The following is a 23,832-nucleotide window of genomic DNA, read 5'->3' as shown; positions in this document are numbered from 1 at the left end:
GCCCATATTTCTCCTACAAAGCACTTATAGTGCTTTGTAACATTGATTGTTTTAAAATACATAAGTGTACTTGCTATTTACACTTACGTCTTCCTCTACTCATTGAAGATAAGCTCCTTAAGAGCCGTCTTTGTAAGGGCCATCTTTATCTTTGTAACTCTAGAATCTACCTATCTTTATCTTTGTACCCCTAGACTCTAGCTCAGTGCCTAGCTCAGAACAACCTGCATTGAAGGACCCACCCATAGAGGCCTTTACATCATGCTGTGGTAATGCAATGGGAGGACCAGTGAACTGTGCTTGGAGGAGTTGTCTTGGAAGCTGAGGCATGTATACCAGATAGAGGAACCTCAAGGCAAGGTAGGGGTTGGTTCATAGCTGGTCACCACAATAGAATGCTCAAAGGTACAGGGCCCTGAGAAGTGGCAGAAGTGCTGGCAGGTTTGGGGAATTTGAGGATACCAGAGAGGATGCACTGTGGGATGTGGTGGTTTGTTGTTATTGTTACTGTTAAATTAGAAGAAGAGGCTACAAGTCAGTCAGGGGCTGTGTGAAAAGGCCTGGCAATTAATGCTGAGAACGGAGTTTTGACTGTATTACAAAGAGCTACAGAAAGAAGAGTTTTGAAGGTCAGTATCAGGAGTAGGGATGATTGGATGTGCTTGTCAGAGAGAAAGGACAATGAAGTGAGTGGGACTGCAACTCAGAGTCTGGGTGGGACATTGCTGATCTGAGGGTTCAGAGAACTGAGAATGGCACAGGTAAAAACTGGTGAGGGCCTGAGGCAAGGCAGTGGAGATGGGGAAAATGAGAACGGAGAAATAAACACAGCAGTTGTGGCATGGTGAGTGGCAACGAGATGAAGATGGGGAATGAAGGCAAATGAGGAGTCAAAAATGCTGTCAAGTGTTTATCTTGAATGTTTAAGCAAATGGCATTTTCCTGATATGGAATGCAGAATAATAACATTGAGTTGAGTTTGTGATGCTTAGGAGATATTTAAGTGAAAATGTTGAGAAAGCAGTTGAAATTATGTGCCTCATACTCAAGAAAGAGTTGAGGTCATGAGTCTCTCTGGGTAATAACTGATTCCATAGGAGAGGATGAGAGCATCTGAGAGCATGTGAGGGTGAGAGAAGGTGGTCTAGGATGAGGCCCTTGGTTAACGAGGAGAGAGAGGAAAATGAGACAACAAAGAAATCCAATGTGGAGTCATGAGAGCCATAGAAAAAGAGTTTATTCACAGGAAAGAAAGAATTTGTAGTGTTAAAATCAAAGAAAGGATATGGATTTTAAAAAAAGTCCTGAAAGAACTGTAATATAAGGCTGCAGACATACTCATTGGGGGCTGGAGGCAGTCCAACATAAGCCAGCCCCAGAGTTGAGCCAGTGAATCAGAGACAAAAGCCTCCTTTTCTTTTTTAGTCTTAGCCAGTTCATAAGCCTGAGGTTGAATTGCAAGTATGATTTATGCTAAATAGCTTCATCTAATTAGGGCTGGTAAAATTGAAGTGGTTCCAATAGCTCTGGCAAGAACTTAATAAAAAATTCAGAGTCTTTCATATTAATTTTAATCTTAATTTGCACGAAATGGGATGGGTTAAGGAAAAGTAAAAGAAAAACAAGAAAAGGAGGGGACAATAGGAAGTATTCATTCTTTTTTGTTTTTGTTTTTTTTGAGACGGAGCCTTGCTCTGTCACCCGGGCTGGCGTGCAGTGGTGCGACCTCAGCTCACTGGAACCTCCGCCTCCCAGGTTGAAGCGGTTCTCCTGCCTCAGCCTCCCAGAGTAGCTGGGACTACAGGCACGGGTCACCACACCCGGCTAATTTTTTCTATTTTTAGTAGAGACGGAGTTTCACCGTGTTAGCCAGGATGGTCTCTGTCTCCTGACCTCGTGATCTGCCCTCCTTGGCCTCCCAAAGTGCTGGGATTAAAGGCATGAGCCACCATGCATGGTCGGAAGTATTCATTCTTTAAAGGAAGGTGGTGTACCAAAAAGTAGTCCCAGAGCTCTTTCATTTCCTGTCTCCACATAGTCTACAATGGCCAATATAGGTTTCAATGGGCAAGTAAAAAAAAACAAAAAACAGAAAAAAAGCAATCATGGCAAAAATGCCAAAACAATTGCAATAAAAGCAAAAATTGACAAATGGGATCTAATTAACCTAAAGAGCTTCTGCACAGCAAATGACACTATCATGAGTGAACAATTTACAGAATGGGAGAAAATTTTGCAATCTATTTATCTGACAAAGGTCTAATATCCAGAGTTTACAGGAACTTAAACAAATTTACAAGAAAAAAAACAACCCCATTAAAAGATGGGCAAAGGACATGAACGGACACTTTTCAAAAGAACTCATACATGTGGCCAAAAACATATGATAAAAAGCTCAACATCACTGATCATTAGAGAAACGTAAATCAAAACAACAATGAGATACCATCTCATGCCAGTCAGAATGGCTATTACTAAAAAGTAAAACAAACAAACAAACAGATGCTGGTGAGGTTGTGGACAGAAAGGAATGTTTTTATACCGTTGGGGGGAATGTAATGTTCAACCATTGTGGAAGACAGTGTAGAGCTAGAGGCAGAAATAACATTTGACCCGGTAGCCCCATCATTGGGTATATACCCAAAGGAATATAAATAATTATATTATAAAGACACATACACATGTATGTTCATTGTAGCACCATTAACAATAGCAAAGACACAAAATTAACCTTAATGCCCATCAATGACAGACTGGATAAAGAAAATGTACATATACACCATGGAATACTATGCAGCCATAAAAAGGAATGAGATCGTTTCTTTTGCAGCAGCATGGATGGAGCTGGAGGCCATTATCCTCAGCAAACTAGTGCAGGGACAGAGAACCAAAAACTGCATATTCTCACTTATAAGTGGGAGATGAATGATGAGAACACATGGACACATGGGGGGAACAACACACAATGGGGTCAGTTGGGGGGGTAGGAGGGGAGGGAGAGTATCAGGAAGAATAGTTGATGGATACTGGGCTTAATACCCAGGTGATGGGATTAATTGTACAGCAAACCACTATGGCACATGTTTACCTATGTAACAAATCTCCACATCCTGCACATACACCCCTGAACTTAAAAGTTGAAGGAAAAAAATAAACACTAAAAAAATGCAATCACAATACCATTAGGCATTTATAAAAAAATGTGTTCCAAATCCCTGAAAACTGTTTTAGTAAGGGACTTACTAATTATTCCAATGTGCTATATGGATGATGCTAAAATTGAGAGTAAGCATTAAGAAATTTTTAGAGCAAATCGAGAATGCTGTAACATACAAGCACATTGTCAGTACACTAATGTCAGTGAGCAGGGTATGGACTGGTTTGGGTGTTGTGGAATTCTCACAGTGAGTCACAGGTGGCATGGCCTGTGGACTAGTCATATGCAGGAAGACACTTAGACCACAAGCTTGGAAATTTAAAAAAAAAATTTAACCCCACAGATAGTTTGAAAAGCACTGCTTTAGATCACAACCGATTTGTAGGTTAAGAGTCCCTACAGTTTGTTTGGTGGAAGGAAGTTGACAGAGAGCTTGAGCACACACCAGAAAATTTAGACAGAGAGGAAATTTGAAGTGATTGTAGAAGGTATGAATTGGAGATGGAACAACCCAAAATTACCTTCTATGAGAATCTTCTAGATTAAATGCAAGCTAGCTTATTTTTTTTAATTGTTTTGTTCATTATGATATGAACAGAGTCTATAACAGAACCTGGAACATGACAGGCACTAAATAAATACTTGATGAATATTCAACTAGTTGTTCTAACTATATGGTAGATAATAGATTGAGAAGGGGAAAGGCTAGAATCAGAAAACGTGGTTAGAAAGACTTTAAAGACTGTCTAGACATAGGCTGTTGGGTGAATTAGCCTAGTGGATACAGAAATACAGAAAATATGAGTCTAAGAAATATAGGGAGGAGCTTCCAGTTTTTCCCATGTCAGTAAACACGTGGCCATTCACCAAAGTCCAAATCAGAAATGTGGGGTCATCCTTGACTCTTCCCTTTCTCCTTGCTCCTCATATTTGGTCACTCTGAATCCTAAACATCACTACCCTGACTTCTCCTACTCCTTACGCTGCTTTAGTTCAAGCGCCACCATGTCTCTCCAGGACTTTGTAACAGCCTCCTTAACAATCTCCCTGCCCTGGGCTCTTTCCCATTAAGCTTTTCTTCCAAAATGGAAAATTCAGTGTTTTTCCTTTTTTGTGTGAAACCATGAAATGGCTCCTGATTTACCTTCTAAGCTTCAGCAATACCTAAGCTCCACGGTAGGGCTGCTCCTTACCAGGCCTTATGTCACTGGGGACTTGCCTTACACACCAGCGTATTCTTCTGCTCCGTACCTAGTGGTTCTTAAACCTAAGCAACACTAAACTACTTGTAACCCCTGGCCTGAGAGTATGCCCTTCCATTTCATGTCTCTGTGACTTTGCTTATGCTATTCCTTCTGCCTGGAATGCTTTCACCCCCAACACGCTGGCTGCTTTCCCATTTGTATTTATTTCCTGTTGCTGTAACAAACTATCACAAACTTACTCTTTTCCAGATCAGAAGTCTGAAATGAGGCTATTTCATGGGGCTAAAATTAAGGTGTTGGTAGACCTTCATACCTCCTGGAGCTTGAGGAAAGACTCTATTCTTTGCCTCTTCCAGCTTCTAACCACAGTTTTTGTTTTCTGTTTTTGTTTTTGTTTTTGGCTGATGTCCCTGTCACTCTAACCTCTGCTTTCATTGTCACATCTCTTTCTCTGACAGTCCCACCTCCTTTTTCTATAAGGACCCCTGTGATTACATCAGGCTCATCTGAATAATCTAATCTTCCCATCTTCCCTGAACTTAGTCATATCTGAAAGCAATCATTGACATGTAAGGTAACATTTGCAAGTTTGGGGTATGGATATCTTTGGGAAGAACCACATCACCCAACCCCAATTAATCTCTTAAAGCTCAGCTATCACTTTTTCTCTGAAGCATGCTCTGCTCAGAGCCAACTGCTCTCTATTTTGCATTATATACACACTACCATCACTGCATGGGTCAGCGTGTACTGCACATATTAACTTAAAACATATCCTTACCTCTCTATTATATTTTGATTTCTCGAGGGAACAGCACCAAACATGTTACATGGCATATAGTAAGCAGTATGAGCTAAATTTACTTTTTAAAAAATGAAAGTGCCAGGGCGTGCAGTGATCAATTTGAATGTTAACTAGACATGTAGGTTTAAATGGGGACTACAGCTGTGATGCATTCCTGACTTTCCAGGGTTGATGCCTACCACTCCCCCTGCCCACTCTTGCCTACTTCCCCTCCAGTTACATGGACTTTCTAACCCTTCTTGGTCATGCTGTTCCTGTCCCATCCTCATCTTTCTGTCTGTAATGCTCTTCCTCCAACTTTTCTTTCATAAATCCCTAATTCATTCTCAAAGCACAATTTTCTCCTTCTGCAATGCCTTTTATTTTTCTCAAGACAGAATTCATCACTTCCTCTTTTGAGTTCCTAAGACATTTTGTACATATCTTTATTACATATTTCACATTGCGTTTTGCTCGGTTATATACATATCTGTTCCATCACAAGAATGTGCAAGGGCTGTTCTTGTTTATATCAGTGCTGGGCATATAGCAAGCACTCCACTATGTTTATGAGCTTAAACTGAACATATAAACAGATGAGCATGGAGGGAAACAGAAAGGAACCAAAAGATTAAAAGGGTGCCTTTGATAAAGATAAAGAGGAAGGAAAAGACTGAGAAGACCCTCAAACACAGCATTCAGAAGACTGTAGAGGCAGAGTGTGGTGAAGGCTGCAGTGAAAGTGGCTGACCTCTAATTAGAGAGGAGAATGGAAAAGGCAGCGCCACATGCCGTGAGCTGCAGGCCTGAGAAAGAGAAAGGCTATTGGATGTGACTATGAAGCGATCCTAATGGTTTCAGGAAGCATAACTTTGAGACTGCCCAGTCAGAACCCTGGGTCTGCTCCTTTTAGATTAGGAGAGGTTAGGTTAGTTAGGATCTCCAGAAGATAAATGACTTGAGGAAAAGGAATATCAGACCTCATATCTGATCAACCTGCTTGTATGCTTGAGGCCATGAACACCCCAGTACAGCTCAAAGTCAGTTTGGAAGGCTTGGTTCTTTCATCTGATACCATGACTTCAAAGTACTAGGAGACGTAGGTGGTTCTCAGGGAATATAGGAGCCAACATAATGTGTTCCCCTATAATAATCAGAGATTTCCATCAATAGGGCATGGTCGGCTGGGTAGTCCAGGCTCCTCGGGAACAAAGGCAAAATGTTGAAGTCTGGCTTCAGACCTGAGAATAATTTCTCTTCTGTGGACCTTTTCTGGATGATGAAATTTCTCTACATAAGGCATCCTCTGACCCAGTGGACAAATAGTCTTCACATCTCTGCCTGCCTTGAACCTTGCCCTCCTATCTTCCATCAACACTGCTGTCAGCTGTATTCTCCAACCTGTGTCTTATTTAGCTAACCTTTATGGCCATCTGTCTGTCTCTACCTTTACTAAGCCTGATCTAGACAAACTTGTATGCCTGACATCTGCATCAGTTTTTGCCCAAATCAGTTTTGTCTAGCATCTATTTCTGCGATCTACTTCTGTTGTATCATAAATCAGTCTGCTGTGGTCTGATAGGTTGCACAGTCTCACTGGGAGTGAGGATTGTTCTTGGGGGATAAAAAACAACTTAATTTTTTAAATGTACAAAGTACAGATATATATATATATATATATATATATATATATATATATAAAATACATGAACTGATATCACAATATACCTGTGTGTATTAGGGTTCTCTAGAGAAACAGAACTGACAGCATGTATATAGATAAACAGAAATAGATTTATTATGGGAGATTGGCTCATGCCATTATGGAAACTGTTTTCATGATCAGCCATCTGCAAGTTGGAAGCCCAGGTATATTATAACTCCAGTCCAAGCCAGAAGGCCTGAGAACCAGGGGAGCCAATCCTGTAAGTCCCAGTCCAAATATAAAGGCCCAAGAACCAGAAACACTACCAACATCCCAGGGCAGGAGGAGATGGATATCCCAGCTCCAGAAGAGAGAGGGAGCTTGTGCTTCCTCCACCTCTCTGTTTTATTCAGGCCTTCGAGGGATTGCATGATGCCCAACCACACAGCCAAGGGTAATCTTTTACTCACTCTACCAATTCAAATGCTAACCTTTTTCAAAAACACCCTCCCAGACACACCCACAAATAATGCTTTACCAGTGATCTCAGCAATCCTTAGTCCAGTAAAGGTGACACATAAAATTCACCATTACACTGTGGTGCCAAAATGTTATGGAGAAGAGCAATTTTTAAAAATGTCTGAAAAGCCTTCTTAGGAAGGCAAGGTTTAAAAGAAAAGGGTTGAAAAGCATTGTGATAGGTGATAAGGCTGCAATTCCTGTAACAGAAGGAACACAAGGAGACGGGATGGTGAGGAAATGGAGGTCGCTACGGTTGATTATTTGAGAAGTAGACTACAGAAAGGATTCTGATGCAGCAAAGAAATTATGAGCACTTATATGCCATGAACTGTGTGAAGCCCTTTCACATTTGTTAGCAAAGAGCTTCTTTGCTAATGTACATATTCCTTGCAGAAACAACAGTGACATTTTCCATGAGACCGTAGCCCACCTATCTCTCCTCTGCTTCAGCAGCCTTTGTGCTAATTATTCATTTGGAAGGAGCTCCTCATTCACATTTTACAACATAAGATAATAAAAAACACAGCCCAGATTTTGTTTGTAGAAGCTCCTTTCACGGTAGCCTTTCAACAGGTTGGGTAATTTAAAAGATGCAGTTGTAATTAAGATGCTTGAGGGAAACCTGGACATTTTAAACCCAATTTTGAGAAGAGGCAAGAAACATTTAAGAGTGGGAATAATCCAAGGAAAACAATTTCAAATCTTTGAACAATGGACTCTAGAACTTCCTTAGTTTGAAATAGGTTAGGACAAGAAAACAACGCTGCTTAAAAGAAGCCCAGTGATCATTTGTGTCTACTTGCCCTTCTGAAATACGACCTTTGTTTGTTAGTTGGTTCATTTTTACTTAAAAAAACTATTTTCTTTGTTCTCTCTCAGTACTCAAGAAGTTACTAATGAGTCTTTACGTTTTATCTCAGGCTGATCAATACTATGTATTTGTCTTCTGTATTTGACCCATGTGCTTTCCTTCTCTTTCCTACTCTTGTCATGAGTGCTGGGGCAGGGATGATGTTGTTGGGGTAGAAAGCTGAAGGGCGAAGATGAATGAGCCACAGTGTCCACTTAGAATCTACAGCCAACTCTTGGCAGCTTATCCCTGGTAAATCTTGCTTTCAGCTTCTTGTTGACTTTATCACCCACTCGATGTGCTTAACTCTTATGATGGATGTTATCACCAGCTCTGTTTATTCACAATGCCAAGAGCACCAGTGGAACAGGGAAACATTCAGGAAAACCTACTTTATGGTGTCAACTTGACCAGAAAACAAAACACAACTCTGTCATTGTTTTATTGAATTTGGCATCATTCTAGAAATAAACCATCATTTATATTTCGTCAAACAAAAAGAAGAGAAAGGAAGATTTTAAAAGCACTGCCTTCCGCAGAGGGTCTGAATCAAAAGTAAATGCATGACTTTTGGTGACGAGAAAGCATCTCTACTCAGGTGCATTCAACTTTGAGGGGGCACTGACTACAGGACAGTAGGGACAAGGGACACTCATGGATAATCAGGCAGCCTTTCCAATTCTGGGTCCTTTCCAAACTGTAGTATCAACATATATTTTTAAGTGCCATAAATTCTTGGAACATTAAATATACCCATTCAAACAGCTCTTTCAATATGGTGGATATTTGTAGGCTGCTGTGGAAATCAGAACACCTTGAATTTAATTTCTGCTATGACATTGGCTGAGTCTGTAACTTTCAGCTTTTGTAGTTCTCCAAGATGATATAAATAATGGAAAAAATATAGCCTTTAAAATTCTTGCACCATAGGTTCAAATCTGATCCCTACCACTTATTAGCTTGTCAACCTTGGATAAGTTATTTGACTTCTCTGGGCCTCAGCATCTTTAATTGTTAAATGGAGATAAAGGTATCTATCTTGCAGGAATGTTGTATGGATCTAATGAGATCATGTATGCAAAACACCCAGCACATAGGAGTCACTTTATAAATGGCTGTTTTAGTAGCTATTTGCACAGAGACAGGGAAAGGCTAGGTGACAAAAGGCATGGGTGTTCTGAGCTCAATAGTTGATAGATGCTTCCTTAATGTCATGGTTTTACTAGATAACGAGGAGAATACAGCCCAGTCACATAGGAACCCAGGCCTGTTTTATTTCTGCAGGATCTGGTCACCACGACAATCAGAATGCGCAGGGGTAAGACTAAGGATGAAAGAGAGAAGAATGGATGGAAGGTGGGCTCTCTTCTTCCTGGAGGCAGATAACCTCCCAGCATTTCTTCAGTTGCAGAACAGGAATGGAAGGCAAATGGCTGTCTGCTGCTGGTGCATGCACCAAGACAAACTACTGAAGTGTTTCCTGCCCAGTCCCCCCAGGTGTTTTTCCTCAGCTTTGAATAAATCCTCCAGCAAGCATTTTGCTGAAAGCAAGAAAGGCAGCTGTATAACTGCCCAGTCCACAGAGCTGACAAACCACTGTGTCATCAAAGAAAGAGGGAATCATGGAAAATAGCCTGTAGTTCACCCTCTCAGGCAGGGAGTCAGGAGGCTGTGAGGTGGCACGTTTGATTCTTGCTCATTAACAAAGTTTCTCTTTGTGTCCTCCTCCTCCTCTTTGCCTGCTTGCCTGTTCCACTGGGTAAGGAGCAGCTGCCTACTCAAATCATTATTTATCAAATGTGTACTATGTTCTCAACATTCATTCAATACATCTATATTGAAAGCCTTTTATGAGAATAACGAAAATAATATGGTAGATTCAGAGACTCAAGCAAGTCCCTGTATAGTAATAATGTGTTCAACTAGTTGTTAAGTGGTATATATAATATCTGGAAACCAGTCAATGGAAGGCCTCAGGAAAAGGAACCAGAAAGGTGAGGAAGGCTTGCAGAGGAGATGAGATTGGAGCTAGGCCTTCAGCCAGGATTCCATGGGTATTGGTCCATTTTGCATTGCTATAAAAGAATATCTGAGACTGGGTAATTTAAAGGAAAAAAAGTTTATTTTGGCCAGGCGTGGTGGCCCACGGCTATTATCCCAGAACTTTGGGAGGCCAAGGTGGATGACTTGAGGTCAAGAGTTCAAGACCAGCCTGGCCAACTTGGCAAAAGGCTGTCTCTACTGAAAAGATAAAAATCAGCGGGGTGTGGTGCTGCATACCTGTAATCCCAGTTACCTGGGAGGCTGAGGAATGAGAACCGTTTGAACCTGGGAGGCAGAGGTTGCAGTGAGCGGAGCTTGCACCAGGGCACTCCAGACTGGGTGACAGAGCAAGACTCTGTCTCAAAAAAAAGAGGTTTATTTGGCTCACAGTTCTGCACCCTGTAGGTGAAGCATAGTGCCAGCATCTGCTTCTGGTGAGGGCTTCAGGAAGCTTGCAATCATGGTGGAAGGCAAAGGGGAGCCAGCGTGTCATACGGTAAGACAGAAAGCAACAGAGAGGGGGGCTGTCAGGCTCTTTTTAAACAACCACAAGAGTGTAAACTAACAGAGTGAAAATTTGCTTATCACCATGGAGATGGCACTAAGCCATCCATGAGGGATCTGCCATCAAGATCCAACACCTCCCACCAGGCACCACCTCCAACGCTGGGGATCACATTTCAACATGAGATTTGGAGGGGACAGACATCCAAACCATATCACTATGGTTCCACTATATCACTATGGGACCAGAGGAGGATGGGATAGGGAAGGGGAGGCAGTAAAGGCATTATAGGCAAAGGAAAGTGCATATAGGGAGCTGAAGAGAACATGAGCCCATAGCATGTCTGGGGACTGGCTAGTAGCTTGATGTGCCTGGAATAAAGGCTATGCAATCCTGGGCAGCAACAGGGGCAGACGTAAACGTGGTCAGAATGCCAATGGATTTTCCATGTCAGTCTGTGCAGTTTGGGCTCTAACTGCAGAGAATGGGGAGCCATTGGTGGGTTTTAAGTATGACGTGATGGGTTTGTACTTGTATTTTGGACAGTCCTGTGGGTTTCAGAGTACTGAATGGATTAAAAGAGAGACTTAAAGCTGGGAGACAGTTAAGAGGTCACTGAAATTGCCAGTGATGTCAAATGCTGCAAACTCATCAAGGAAAATGAAAACTGAGAATGAGTTCATTGGATTTGGCAATTGGAGATCTTTGGAGACATCTAAAAGTATTTTCACTAGAACAGCTGAAGCAGAAGCTGGATTACTAAGCCAGTGGTTCTCAAAGTGTGGTCTCCAGATCAGCAGCAACAGTATCACTTGGGAACTTGTTATAAATGTAAATTATCTGGCTCACCCCACACTCCTTCCAAAACTTTGGGAATGAAGCCTAGCAGTTTGCATTTTTATAAGTCTTCTGGGTGATTCTAAAGTGCTAAAGTTTGAGAACTACTAGCCTAAATAATTCTTCATCTCTTCCTCAGATGTTCCTTACTAGGAACCCAGCTCTTACCACACCGGAACTACTTGGTATTTCCTAAGTAATCATTAATATGATTTCTCAGTTATCTGCATAAGTTGTTCCTGTCAGTCATGTGCAATACATGTACAGTCTCTGCCTGATAATATTGCACTCATTGTTCAGGGCCTAACTCAAACGTCACCTCCCTAGGAAGTCTCTCCAATTTCCTCTAGGAAGCCCCCATGGATAATTTTGCACATATTTATGTGATAAGATTTATTTTATTGTGTTGTGTTGTTTCGATTTACTGTCTTCCCTACTAATTAGAAGCTCTTCGGGAGTAGAGACTCTTTTATCGATCTCTACTTCAACATTGTTTTTACATAGTAAGTGCTCAAAAAATGTAATGAGAGGAAGCTGTAATAAATTGCAGAAATAAAAACAGCAAAGGATAAACCACTCTTTTAAGAGGTTTGGAAGTGAAAGGAAAGATGAATTTGAAATAGAAATACAATAGAAAGAGTGTGTGTGTGTGTGTGTGTGTGTGTGTGTGTGTGTGTGTGTGTCTGGAAGAAAATTGTTGGCTGAGGGAGTAAACCAATAGAGAGGGAAAGATGAATGATGAGAGTGGGAATCAGTGGGTAATGAATGCAAAATGGTCCCAGAAAAGACAGAGGGGAATGAAATCAATGGCCAATGCTGAAGAATTAGCCTTGAAAGGACAGACTCTTTTTTCTGAGATATAATGGAGAGAAGTAAAGGTGGGTAATTAAGAGATAAGTTGCTAGGCTGAGAGGAGAGGTAACAGGGAGCCCTTAGACGGCCTGTCAGTGTAGAAATGGTGAGGGCTAGGGAAGCTTTTGCAGGGAAAGTGATATTTGAACTAGAAGACATCTTTAGTGAAGTAGGAAGTGAAGCCTTTTGCTAGGAAGAAAATGGGGAACAGAAAGAAGGAAAGAGGCTCCAGGATAGTGGTGAACACTTGTAAATGCCAGAGAGGGGATTGGAGAGCAACAACAGGGGATTCTTTTGGGCTCATCCATCTCCCTGATTCAAGATAAAGAGGAGTCTACTTATTCATCCAATCATGACCAGCAATAAAAGAAGTATAGAGGAACTGTCCCCAAAGGCTGTCTTTGAAATAATATGGACAACTTCTGGATTCAGATCCCAAAACTAATGCAGAAAGCATTCTAGCACTATACGTTAATTAAGGCTGGGATGTCTTGCAGACAATAATAACGCTATGTATGGCAACTACTAAAACAAAGAAAATATTTATGATATATGAATTACCTAAGAAATCTTGATAAAAACTATATGTATGTCGGCTGGGCATGGTGGCTCACACCTGTAATCCCAGCACTTTGGGAGACTGAGGCGGGCAGATCACCTGAAGTCAGGAGTTTGAGACCAGCCTGGCCAACATGGTGAAACCCCATCTCTTCTAAAAATACAAAAATTGCTGGGCATGGTGGTGCACGCCTTTAATGCCAGCTACTTGGGAGGCTGAGGCAGGAGAATTGCTTGAACCTGAGAGGCAGAGGTTGCAGTGAGCCGAGATGGTGCCACTGCACTCCAGCCTGGGTGACAGAGCAAGACTCTGTCTGAAGAAAACAAAAAAACGAAAAACAAACAAACAAAAAACCCAACTATACGTATGTCTTGATTACAACTCTGTAAAAATATACATACGAAGAACAAATGAATAAAACACACCAAGATGCTAATAGTGGTGGTATTATAGGTTATTTTAAATTTTAAATTGATGTTTTAATGTTTATAAATAGTTGGCAATAAATAGAAATTTTTTCCTTGCTGATTTTGAAAAATTTATTAGGAACACAGAAGAGAGTATTTCAAAATAAAAAATTGTAAGGTGAAACCAATCAATAGAATTGTCTGAACATCTCCCCTGTAAGGGACAGATACCAGAAAAAGAAATCCTTAAACTTAAGCCCCAGAGTTGGAAGCTGACAAGCAAGAGATTGGGTGTCATGATATAGAAGAGCACAAAAGAAGTATATGACCTAGCCCTTGACTCACAATAAACTTGGGAGACTAGGCTTACAATGAATGGTTCAAGGATAACTTTTTTAGTGGTTAAGTTGGTCATCTAAACAATAGATGAGATTGGATCACTGAGGCAGTGACCTGTGGGCAGGCGGGACCATGCAGAGGTCAACTATGTGCCATCAGAGTTGGTCAGATAGACCTGGGCTTAAATCCCTGTGCCAATGCTTAGCAGCTGTGTAATCTCAGACAACTTACTCAGGTTTCACTTTTTTGTACTGTGAAGTAGGAATAATAATACCTACCCATAAGCTGTTGGAGCATTACAAACAATAAAGCAGGTAAAGTGCTTAACACAGTGTTTGACACACAAAATTGCCATTGTCATCATTGATGCTTTATCGTGTGGTTATCTATGGGTATTTATGATGGAGGAAACTGATTTGGACTGGGGGCACACTGAATTCTTTGGAGGGACTTCAGAGAGGTATCTTAAGGGCCGTGAGAGAGTCTCAGGGGGCAGTGAGCTCACCCTAGGCCTTCAGGAGGGGAGAGAGATGTGCAAGGAGGAACTCCATGGTGGTTCTTCTTTTGCCAGTGTTCATGCTACTTCCCCACTTTAAACAGGTGCATAGTGCTCCAGAGCACCCTTTACCCTTCCTCTCCCACTCTTCTTCTGTTCTGTTGTCCTTCTCTTCAACTCTTCTTACTTCCCTTTTCTCCTCAAAACCAAGTGGTGGATGGGTAAGGAACTAAACTGTCTTTTACATGTTCTAACTTGTTTTTTTGTAACTTAAAGGTTGTCTTCTAATTTCAGCACTTGGAGTTTACATAAGTAAGTCTGGGTTTACCCTATCTACTTCTTCCCTTATTTTAAAAATATCTATTTCCCCAACCATTGCCTTTAGTAAATACTCTCAAATTAAAGTCATCAGCAGAAAGGATTCCAGGCAATAAGAGTTCGATTAAGGAAGACTTTTGAGGTAGCTGTATCTTGCAAAAGAAAGAAACAGAGGCGTGAATTGTCAGGGCTCTTCTCAGCAATGAGCTGTTCCTTCTGGATTCAGACATAGATCTTAGTGGGGTAAACATCCTAGGTCTTACCACCATCTGTTCTTCTCTTTGTGCTTAGACTGTTAGTAAGTGTTATAAGAGGAAAGGAGGCAAAGATTTGAAAGAACAATGATTGAATCAGTGATCTGAGAAAGAGGATAAAGTAGTCATGTTACATTATTCTTAACAGAGATCAGAATGATTAAAAAAAAAAAAGTTGATATCCAGGATATTCAGGTACAACCACCCCTCACCTGCTGATTCCAATTTCACATTCCATTCCACATTGGTGAATAATAATAATGATGTAGTTTTAGCTTTATCAGAAATTCTATTTGCATATGTATAAGGTCATTATGTTCAGCTGTTGCTGATACCTGGTCTGGGTCCAGCAATTACCACCTCTGTCTCTTTGCCCACATTAGCAGACATACACACCACCGATTTGTACTTTCCTATAAAATTACTCTTTCCCTTTTTAATTAGAGTGTTTTCAGAAGCAAACCCTATCGTTAAGGCCATGTATGCTTCCATTATAAATACCTGTTGCCAGCCATTAATTATCTCCTGATGAATTACTTACTTAGAAGGAGATTTTTTTAATGCATGGTTTTATTTACTTATTTATTTTGAAACAGGGTCTCACTTTGTCACTCAGGCTGGAGTGCAGTGATTAGTGTGATCACGGCTCACTGCAGCCTTGACTTCCCGGGCTCAGGTGATTCTCCCACCTCTGAGTAGCTGGGACCATAGGCGTGTGCCACCATGCTCAGCTAATTTTTGTGTCTTTTTTAGACTCAGGGTTTCAACATAGTGCCCAGGCTGGTCTCAAACTCCTGAGCTCAAGCGATCCTCCTGTCTTGGTCTCCCAAAGTGCTGGGATTACAGGTGTGAATCATTGTGCCTGGCCTGTGCATATGTTTTAAAATGGGATTTCTCTTCCTTCCTTTTGATGCCCCCACTCTCATAGTTAAGCATTTTCAATTCTACTTAATAAGAAAAGTTTCCATTTTCTTCTTCTTTGGGGGACTTAGATATGATCTGCACCTAGTTGTTATGAATATTTTCCATATTTTAAGATGATAACTTTCTGTGTGCCTGAATCTTGCTGTCAAGAACTTCTTGGCTAATCATGAAGGAAGAATATAAGAATATGAGTAAAAACAACTCAGTCCCTGAGAACAAATGCCAAAACATTAATAAATATTCAGAATTGCATAACCATTTTAGTGACTAAAGCACTAAGACTCATCCAATAATATTGTGGTTTGATAATTACACAGTTCTGAATTTATGATACTCTTAAATTGGAGAGACATCTTGGTGCATACAGGTCAACCATTTCATACATCATCATATACAAAAAGCACACACCTCCTTAGGAATTAAAGTGTAATACCTTCTAGCATAAAATGCTTAAACGAAGATTTTAAGGTAGTGCTATAGTGAGCATTCCTATATGAATTTTCCTGCTTATCTCATGTATAGCAGAAGATATTAAATTTCTAGGTAAGTTTTTTTTTTTTTTTTTTTTTTAAAGGGGCTTTCTTATAGAGCAGGACCCAGGCTGGAATACAGCAATGGTAACATGGTTCACTGCAGCCTCAACCTCCTGGTCCTCCTACCTCAGCCTCCTGAGTAGCTAGGACTACAGACGTGCATCACCACTCCCAGTTAATTTTTTCATTTTTTTTTTTGTAGAGACAGGGTCTCACTTTGTTGCCTAGGCTGGTCTTGAACTCCTGGGCTCAAGCAATCCTTCTACCTTGGCCTTCCAAAGTGTTGAGATTACAGGCATGAGTCACTGTGCCTTTCTTTAACATCAATCAGATTGACATAATCACTTTCATAAAAGGGCAAAAATATGTCAAGAAGCCCATAGTATTAGTCTGTCTTCACAGTGCTCTAGAACTGCCCAAGACTGGGTAATTTATAAAGAAAGAGGTTAATTCCACTCATAGTGTAGCATGGCTGGGGAGGCCTCAGGAAACTTCATGGCAGAAGGCAGAGAAGGAGCAAGTACCTTCTTCACAAGGTGGCATGAAGCAGAATGAATGCAGGGGGAGCTGCCAAACACATAAAACCATCAGATCTCGTGAAGTCACTCATTATCATGAGAACAGCATGGGGGAAACCACCACCATGATTCAATTACCTCCACCTGGTCTCTCCGTTGACACATGGGATTACGGGGATTATAATTCAAAATAAGACATTAGGTGGGGACACAGCCAAACCATATCGCCCAGATTACAATTACTTATATTATTCCCTTAATCAGAGCAGAGGTAATTGATTGGGGCTCAGCTCAGTAGAAAGGTCTGGCTGGTTCTTAATTCTCAGTGCTAGTTTGAATCTTGAGGTTAACTTCTTGCCTTCTAGAACTCATGCTCTGTTTGGCTGAACTCTGTGAACCTTTCAGAAAGCAGGTCTTTATTGAGCACTTGCTCTATGCAAGGCAAAGAACCAACTACTGCGGAGTTTACAAACATGAATAAGGGGTAAGAAATAGTTCCTGTTGTCACATGGTTTACAGTCCAGCTGGGTAGGCCACCACAGTTCTTATCTTTCATTCTGGGGACTGGATGAGATGAAAGTGGCCTTAAAGTTAATCACAGTACTCTCTACTTTCCCGTATCCCTGTGTTTTATCTATGTTGTAGTTACATTATTTGTATGCTGGCCTCCCTCAATGCTCTGTTCTCTCCAAAGCACAGGGGCTGGGTTTTATTTATTTCTGCATTGCTGCAGAGCCTAATATGTGTTTTGTAGAAAATAGGCTTTCAAAAAATATATTAAATTAAAAGAATGTATTCACTTGTTTATATTTCCTAGTTACAGTGAGTCAGCTTGTTCTGTACTAACATGGAAGTGACAAGAAGCTGGTGTCCCCCTATGCAGAGGTCCCCATACTAAATATCATCTTGGATGTGCTTCACACTGTTGCACAAAGGTGCAGTGGAGTGAGACTGAGTAAGAGGACAGAAACAGTGGGGGTTTTGTCTCAGCTGTCATTAATTACTTATTTAACCTTGGGCAAGATACTTAAAGCTCTATCTCAGTTTCTTTATCTGCAAAATGGGAATAATAATGACTGGGCTGCCTATTTCCCACGATTGCTTTGAGGATCAAATGAGATAATACACTTAAAAGTGTTTTTGGAACGTCTGAAGCACTGCATAAATGCAAGGCATTATTAAAAGAAATCTTCCTTTTAATTCCAGCTTCCACAAACATCTCATCACATATCCTTGGGTTCCCGGGTTACATGGAGAGATAAGTGGCACAGTTCAACCTATGCTTCACAGCTCCCCAGAATCTCTTCTTCAGCACCTCCAACACACCATGACATTCTTCCACATTTGTATTGCTCCCCAGTTTACATCTATATGTTCCTCATTCAGCATTTATGTAAAACATATATTATTGAGCACTTATGTGCACTACTGTGATGGAAACTGGGGCAAAACAGAAAAGAGAGAGTCTCTGCCTGTGAGGGTTTTTACAGCTTCTTAGCTTGAGAGGACAGACATGAGAACAAATAAGTGCCCAATTTTACATTTATTTTGGAAGACAGTTTTATGTGAGTTTAAATTAGGAAAGATATATATGTGTGTCTTTTAGTTTTGATTAAAACTAAAACAAGTGGTAGCCCTTATTCATATTTTTCTAACATCAAAACGTATCTTTAAAATATTCAGTCATATCTTTCCCTTACTTCCATTCATATTTACTCTTTACTTCTCGTTCTTCTTATCAGAATGTATGCAGTAAGTTTAACACTGTAACAAATTCAACAAAAGTTATATGTGAACATAATAGCTGCTTTCTTTAGAAGCCTTTGAGAAACTGCACACTTAGTTTTGCTTTTGTTTTTGTTTTTTTGAGATGGAGTTTCACTCTTGTTGCCCAGGCTGGAGTGCCGTGGTGCGATCTCGGCTCACTGCAACCTCCACCTCCCAGGTTCAAGTGATTCTCCTGCCTCAGCCTCCTATCTGGGATTACAGGTGCCTGCCACCACGCCCAGCTAATTTTTTGTATTTTTAGTACACATGGGGTTTCACCATGTTGGCCAGGTTGGTCTTGAACTCCTGACCTCAGGTGATCTGCCTGCTTCAGTCTCCCAAAGTGCTGGGATTACAGGCATGAGCCGCCCTGCCCGGCCTGCACATTTATTTTAATAATGTTGTCAGAGCTACAGTCACTTCTAGAGTTGTTCTTCTGGGATAACTGTCTTATATTCTTCTGAGTATATTTTAATGGTGACAAAACTTATCTTTACAGATGATTTTTAAAATGTGTATGTAGCCAAGTCACTTTGCACTATTTTTGGTGAGTAAAGAGGATGATTGAACTGGTAACGCTGTGGGTGAACAACTGAAAAACAATGTTATCTTTCTTTGAACATACTTGCAAGAGAGAAATTCCAAAACTGCTTTGCCTGTTATTTTTGAAAAGGGTTTCTAGTATTCTACTTGCTTACTTAAAGTACTTGTTAACATACAGTCTTGGAACTTCACAGGTCTACGTCCATACGGACTTGCACTTGCTTAGCATTGTTTTACATTCTAGTTCAACATCTATTATGTGATAGACACTGGGGATGAATAGGCTATGGTCCTTGCCCATGAAGACCTCCTAATGTAGTTGAGAACACAGAAATACAAACAGTCCTGTGTGAAAAATAAATACCGGTGTAAGATAAAGAAGTGGCAATGGAAGACAGCGGAGGAACAGTCAGCTAGGGGTAGGAATTTATTGCAGTGTCGGCAAAGCTTTCTTAGGACTGAAGAATGAATTATGATTAGAAGTTCATTAAGAGGAGGAGGGAAGGGGACTACAGGAGTCACTCCCAGCCAAAGGAACAGAAGGTACAGAGACTGAAACAGCAAGATATGTTTGGGGGAATCTCAAGTTATTCAATACTGTTATTGTGTGAAGTTCACCACGGGGACAGGGAGGACAGGAGATGGGCCCAGTGATGGAAAGGCCTTGTATGTACTATTTTTAGAGGTTTGAATTCTATCCTGTAGAGTCAGCAAGAGGCTCTACGGGTAGGATTTCCCCTCCCAACAGGATTGTAAACCCCCACATCAAATTAGTCGAATAGGTTTTGCTTCAATCTCCACCCCCATATTTTTTTTTTTTTCCTTCAGGATTGTCTCAGATCCATTCCTTCTGAAATCTACCTAATTAGATCAGGTCTTCTCCAGTCTGTGCCTGGACTGTTTCACCAGCACTTGACTGGTCCTGGGGCTCCAGTTCACCTCTCGCTCCCAACAACCACCTCTGTACAGGATTATCAGACCAACCTTCCTTTCCATGAGTCTTAACTCTGTAAAAACAAAAGCTTCAGTAGTTTTCTATGACCTGAGAGGTGGCTGCCTCCCCACCCTTTCAGCTTGCCATTGAAGGTTGCGTAATTTGGTCCCAATTCCCTTTCCCTCTTTGACTCCTCTCACTGCTGACAGGGCCCAAACTCATTTACTTACTGTTTTGACTGTACCTTTGCTCTCAGGAGGGCTCTCTCCTGGAATGGTATGTCCATACAACTATTGTTGTTCTTACTTTTAGTTCTTTTCTTAGAAGCCCACTTGTACCCAGGCCTGATCACGCCCCCTACTCACCTGCCCTGGAATTAACTACTATAGTCTTTTAATATTTATATCTATATATATGCATCCACAGAAAATGTGGAGTATTGTTTTGAAAAAATACATAAATGGTATAGTTTGTCTCCCTTTGCAATTTTTACACTATCATTTAGTTTTTAAGATTTATCCCTATTGACATACATGAGTATAGTCTTTTCAATTACTGTGTTGCATTTCATTTTATAAGTATACCATACATTATTCATTCCTCTGAGGGTGGGCATTTACGTTGTTTTCAAGGTTTTGCTATTACAGTGTTAAAATGAATATCTTTAGCTTAGGCGGTCTCCTCGTCGTATACAAATTTTGCTGACCTTTCAAGATCCTGCTTTCATTTCAGCTGCTCTGTGAAAGCCTTCCCTGAATCCCCCAGCCCACAGCAGCAAAGTCTTGGTCCTAAAAATTGTTTGTGCATCTTTGGTATCATTCCACTGTGCCAAGCACGCAGCTTCGCAGAGCAAGGCACTTAAGAAATACTTGCTACACCGGTGAACAAATGAATGAATGAATGGAGCAGCACCACTCAGTGACGGCTCTATTCCGTTTTAATGGACTTTGGCGCCTTGGCCCCCTTTCCTTCTTTGACAGCGCTGGTCCTACTCCAGCGCATTCCTCTAGCTAGCAGTGTGTGGATGTGTGAGTGTGGGGGGGCGATACAGAACTCACTGGCTGAGGGCCGCCCCTCCCTGCAAGTTCACGATCGACCCCGACAAACGCCAGGGCTTTAAGTTCCGAGTCCTACTCCACCCTCCTCGGCCCCCAGCCCCTCGGCTCCCACGCCCTCTCTGCCACCACGCACCCACGTCCCCTCGGCCCCCACGCCCCCACCGCCCTCAGCCGCCACGCCACCACGCACTCACCTCCCCTCGGCCCCCACGCCCCCACCGCCCTCAGCCCCCACGCCACCACGCACCCACGTCCCCTCGGCCCCCACGCCCCCACCCTCCTCGGCCCCCACGCCCCCACGTCCCCTCGGCCCCCACGCCCCCACGCCCCCACCCCCCTCGGTCCCCATCCCCCTCGGCCCCCACGCTCCCTCGGCACGCCGAAGCGCTGCAGCGCTGACCGAGTAAGGCGCGGCGGCCCCCGGGGCTTCTGGAGAAGGATGCGGCCGGCGCCGATGACTCGTAGTAGATCCCTCCGCGAGGAGCTCGGGCCGGCGCTTCTTCCTGCGGGAAACCCCTGGGTGCCCAAGGCGGCGGGGCCGGGGCCGCGGCGACAGGGGGCGGGGCTTGCGGTGGGAGGAGGCGGCGGAGGCGGAAGGACACACGAGGCTGCTTCGCTGCACACCCGAGAAAGTTTCAGCTAAACTTCGGGCGGCTGCTGAGGCGGCGGCCGGGGAGCGGCAGACCCGGGGCGGGGGGAGTCCAGGCATCTGCGCCGGGGCTTCGGAGCGCGGCGCCAGGGCCTGAGCCTCTGAAGCAGGAGGAGGGGACGAGAGAGTGGGGCTCCTCTGTCGGGACCCCCTCCCCATGTGGATCTGCCCAGGCGGCGGCGGCGGCGGAGGAGGCGACCGAGAAGATGCCCGCCCTGCGCCCCGCTCCGCTGTGGGCGCTGCTGGCTTTCTGGCTGTGGCGCGCGGCCCCCGCGCGTGGTGAGTATCGGGCTGAGGGGCGCTGTCCGCGGCGCCCGGGGCCGACCCTCTCCCCTCGGTCCTCCTCTGTGCGGGAAGGCCGCGCTCGGCCACTCGCTGGGCTCCCGCGGGTTTGGACATCGCCGGGGGCCCCTCCCGTGGCGCCCCCGCTGGCCCCCGGGGTTCCCCGCCGCCTTCTGCCCCCCGCGGCTCGGGACCCCTCACACGCCTCCTAGGGCGGAGGGAGGCCGGCAGCGAGTCTCAAAAACTCCTTTTTCCTGGCGCCAGGGTGCAGGGAGGTGGGCAGTTTTGCCCTTCAGGTTCCGCGTTTCCTGGGGTCGAGCGAGAGCCGACGGGGGGCGGCGGAGGGGCTGAGCGAAGGAATGCCAGATTCCGGCGTGGAGAGAGGGGGCTGGGCCGCCGAGCTGGACGGCCTGCACCTTCGCAGCCAGCCTGGCTTTGCCAGGGGGCGGCACACGGGCCGGGTGTACCGGCTTGGTTTGGATGGGGACGGAGTTTGGGGCGCGCCTGAGTTTTGACACTCCGCCTCGACCGAAAGTCCGGAGGAGCCGGCTGTGCTGCTAGCGTCTTTGGAAGGTGGAGGCAGGAGAAGTAGGGCAACTGGTGTGGCTGCATGCTGAGGCACATGATTTAAAAATCTCAACTGCTGTTATTCTTTCCGAGGCGCGGAGCTCTGCTGCAGTTTCAGCCTGTGTCCAGACCCAGGAATGTGGTGTGACGATCACCAACTCCTCCAACCTGGCAGCAGGATTTGCTGCTCCTTTGGCATGGCTGGGGGTGGGGCACGGGCGGGTAAGGAAAAGTGGATACGTTAATTCAAAGGGCTTCCTTAGAAAGCCTCTTTATGGTTGGATATTTCTAACACGGTTGGAGCAAAAAAAGGGAATCGAGTCATATCTTCTCCATCCCACCCACACTTTTAGATTCTAGATTTCTTCAGACTCATCAGTGGAAGTAACTTAGACTTAGCAGCCCTGCTCTGTAATCCTGGATTCAAATCCAGCTCTGCTGTATGAACTTACCAATAAAATGGGAATGAAATTACACAGCTAATAGGATTAATTAAAATAATGTATATTAAAGGATGGCACTTTAAAGGTGTTCAGAAAGTCCTTTCATGGCCGAGGCTGTGTTTTATTCTTCCTGAAATTGATGCTTACAGTGGGATGGTGTCTTGTGCATGTTTGTTGAATGAAAGGGAGCCCCTTCTTTTTCTGAGCCTAATCTGAACAAAGATTTTACCTTCACTAAAACCTGGTACATGAACTACATATATATATTTTTTTTCAATGAAAAGGTTAGGAAGATGATGAGTTTCAGAAAAATATGGTCTTTGTTCATTGTTAACAGCCTGTCGACATGTCAATCGCAGGTGTTTAAAAAGAGAACAAGGTTATTTATCACCTGAAAACAGTACTGGGTTGTTCAGCACCAGCTAGATTCTTCTTGGAAAGTTCAAATTTCATACACCTCTAGGTCACTAAGAATTTCAGAAGTGGACCAGGAGCCTTTGTAGTGATGAAGCAAAGCTGTTGTTTCTGAAACATTTAATAACGAGCATATGATTGTGTTTTTGCTTTTCCTTTTTCTTTGAATAAAAGCTTAAAGTGTAGCTTTAGAATAGAGAGGAGTATAATCAATGTGACAGTCTGAGGGTCATAATCCTTGGTCTACCATTAACTTGTTTTGGTAAATAACTTAATCTTCATGATCTGTAGTTTCCTCACCTATGAAACGGGATTGAAAAAAAATAACCTGCTTTAGAGAATTGTAGGGAATAATAAATATCATTGTAAAGTGATTTACGAAATTAAGTATTAAATAATCTGATGTCAGAAATAGGATTACTCTGAC

General features: G+C 42.9%; 1 protein-coding gene across 3 annotated transcripts in view; it reads left to right on the top strand.

Moving 5' to 3' along the window:
- The window catches only part of NOTCH2 (notch receptor 2), a 195,371-nt gene that overhangs the window by 9,371 nt on the left and 162,168 nt on the right, over positions 1-23,832 (top strand). The window contains exon 1 of one of the 3 annotated variants that reach the window (XM_032249560.1): positions 21,548-21,978. The exons of the other annotated variants lie outside the window; for them this stretch is intronic. Within the exon in view, the coding sequence (XP_032105451.1) occupies positions 21,906-21,978 (73 nt within the window). The 5' untranslated portion in view covers positions 21,548-21,905. Of the gene's footprint in view, positions 1-21,547; positions 21,979-23,832 lie in introns of those variants that run through there. 3 annotated transcript variants of the gene reach the window in all.

Source organism: Sapajus apella, unplaced genomic scaffold (genome assembly GCF_009761245.1).
Source record: "Sapajus apella isolate SASKATOON/1434 unplaced genomic scaffold, GSC_monkey_1.0 scaffold69, whole genome shotgun sequence".
Taxonomy (NCBI): domain Eukaryota; kingdom Metazoa; phylum Chordata; class Mammalia; order Primates; family Cebidae; genus Sapajus; species Sapajus apella.
The sequence above is the reverse complement of the archived record's forward strand: the minus strand, read 5'-3'. Positions and strand labels throughout refer to the sequence as shown.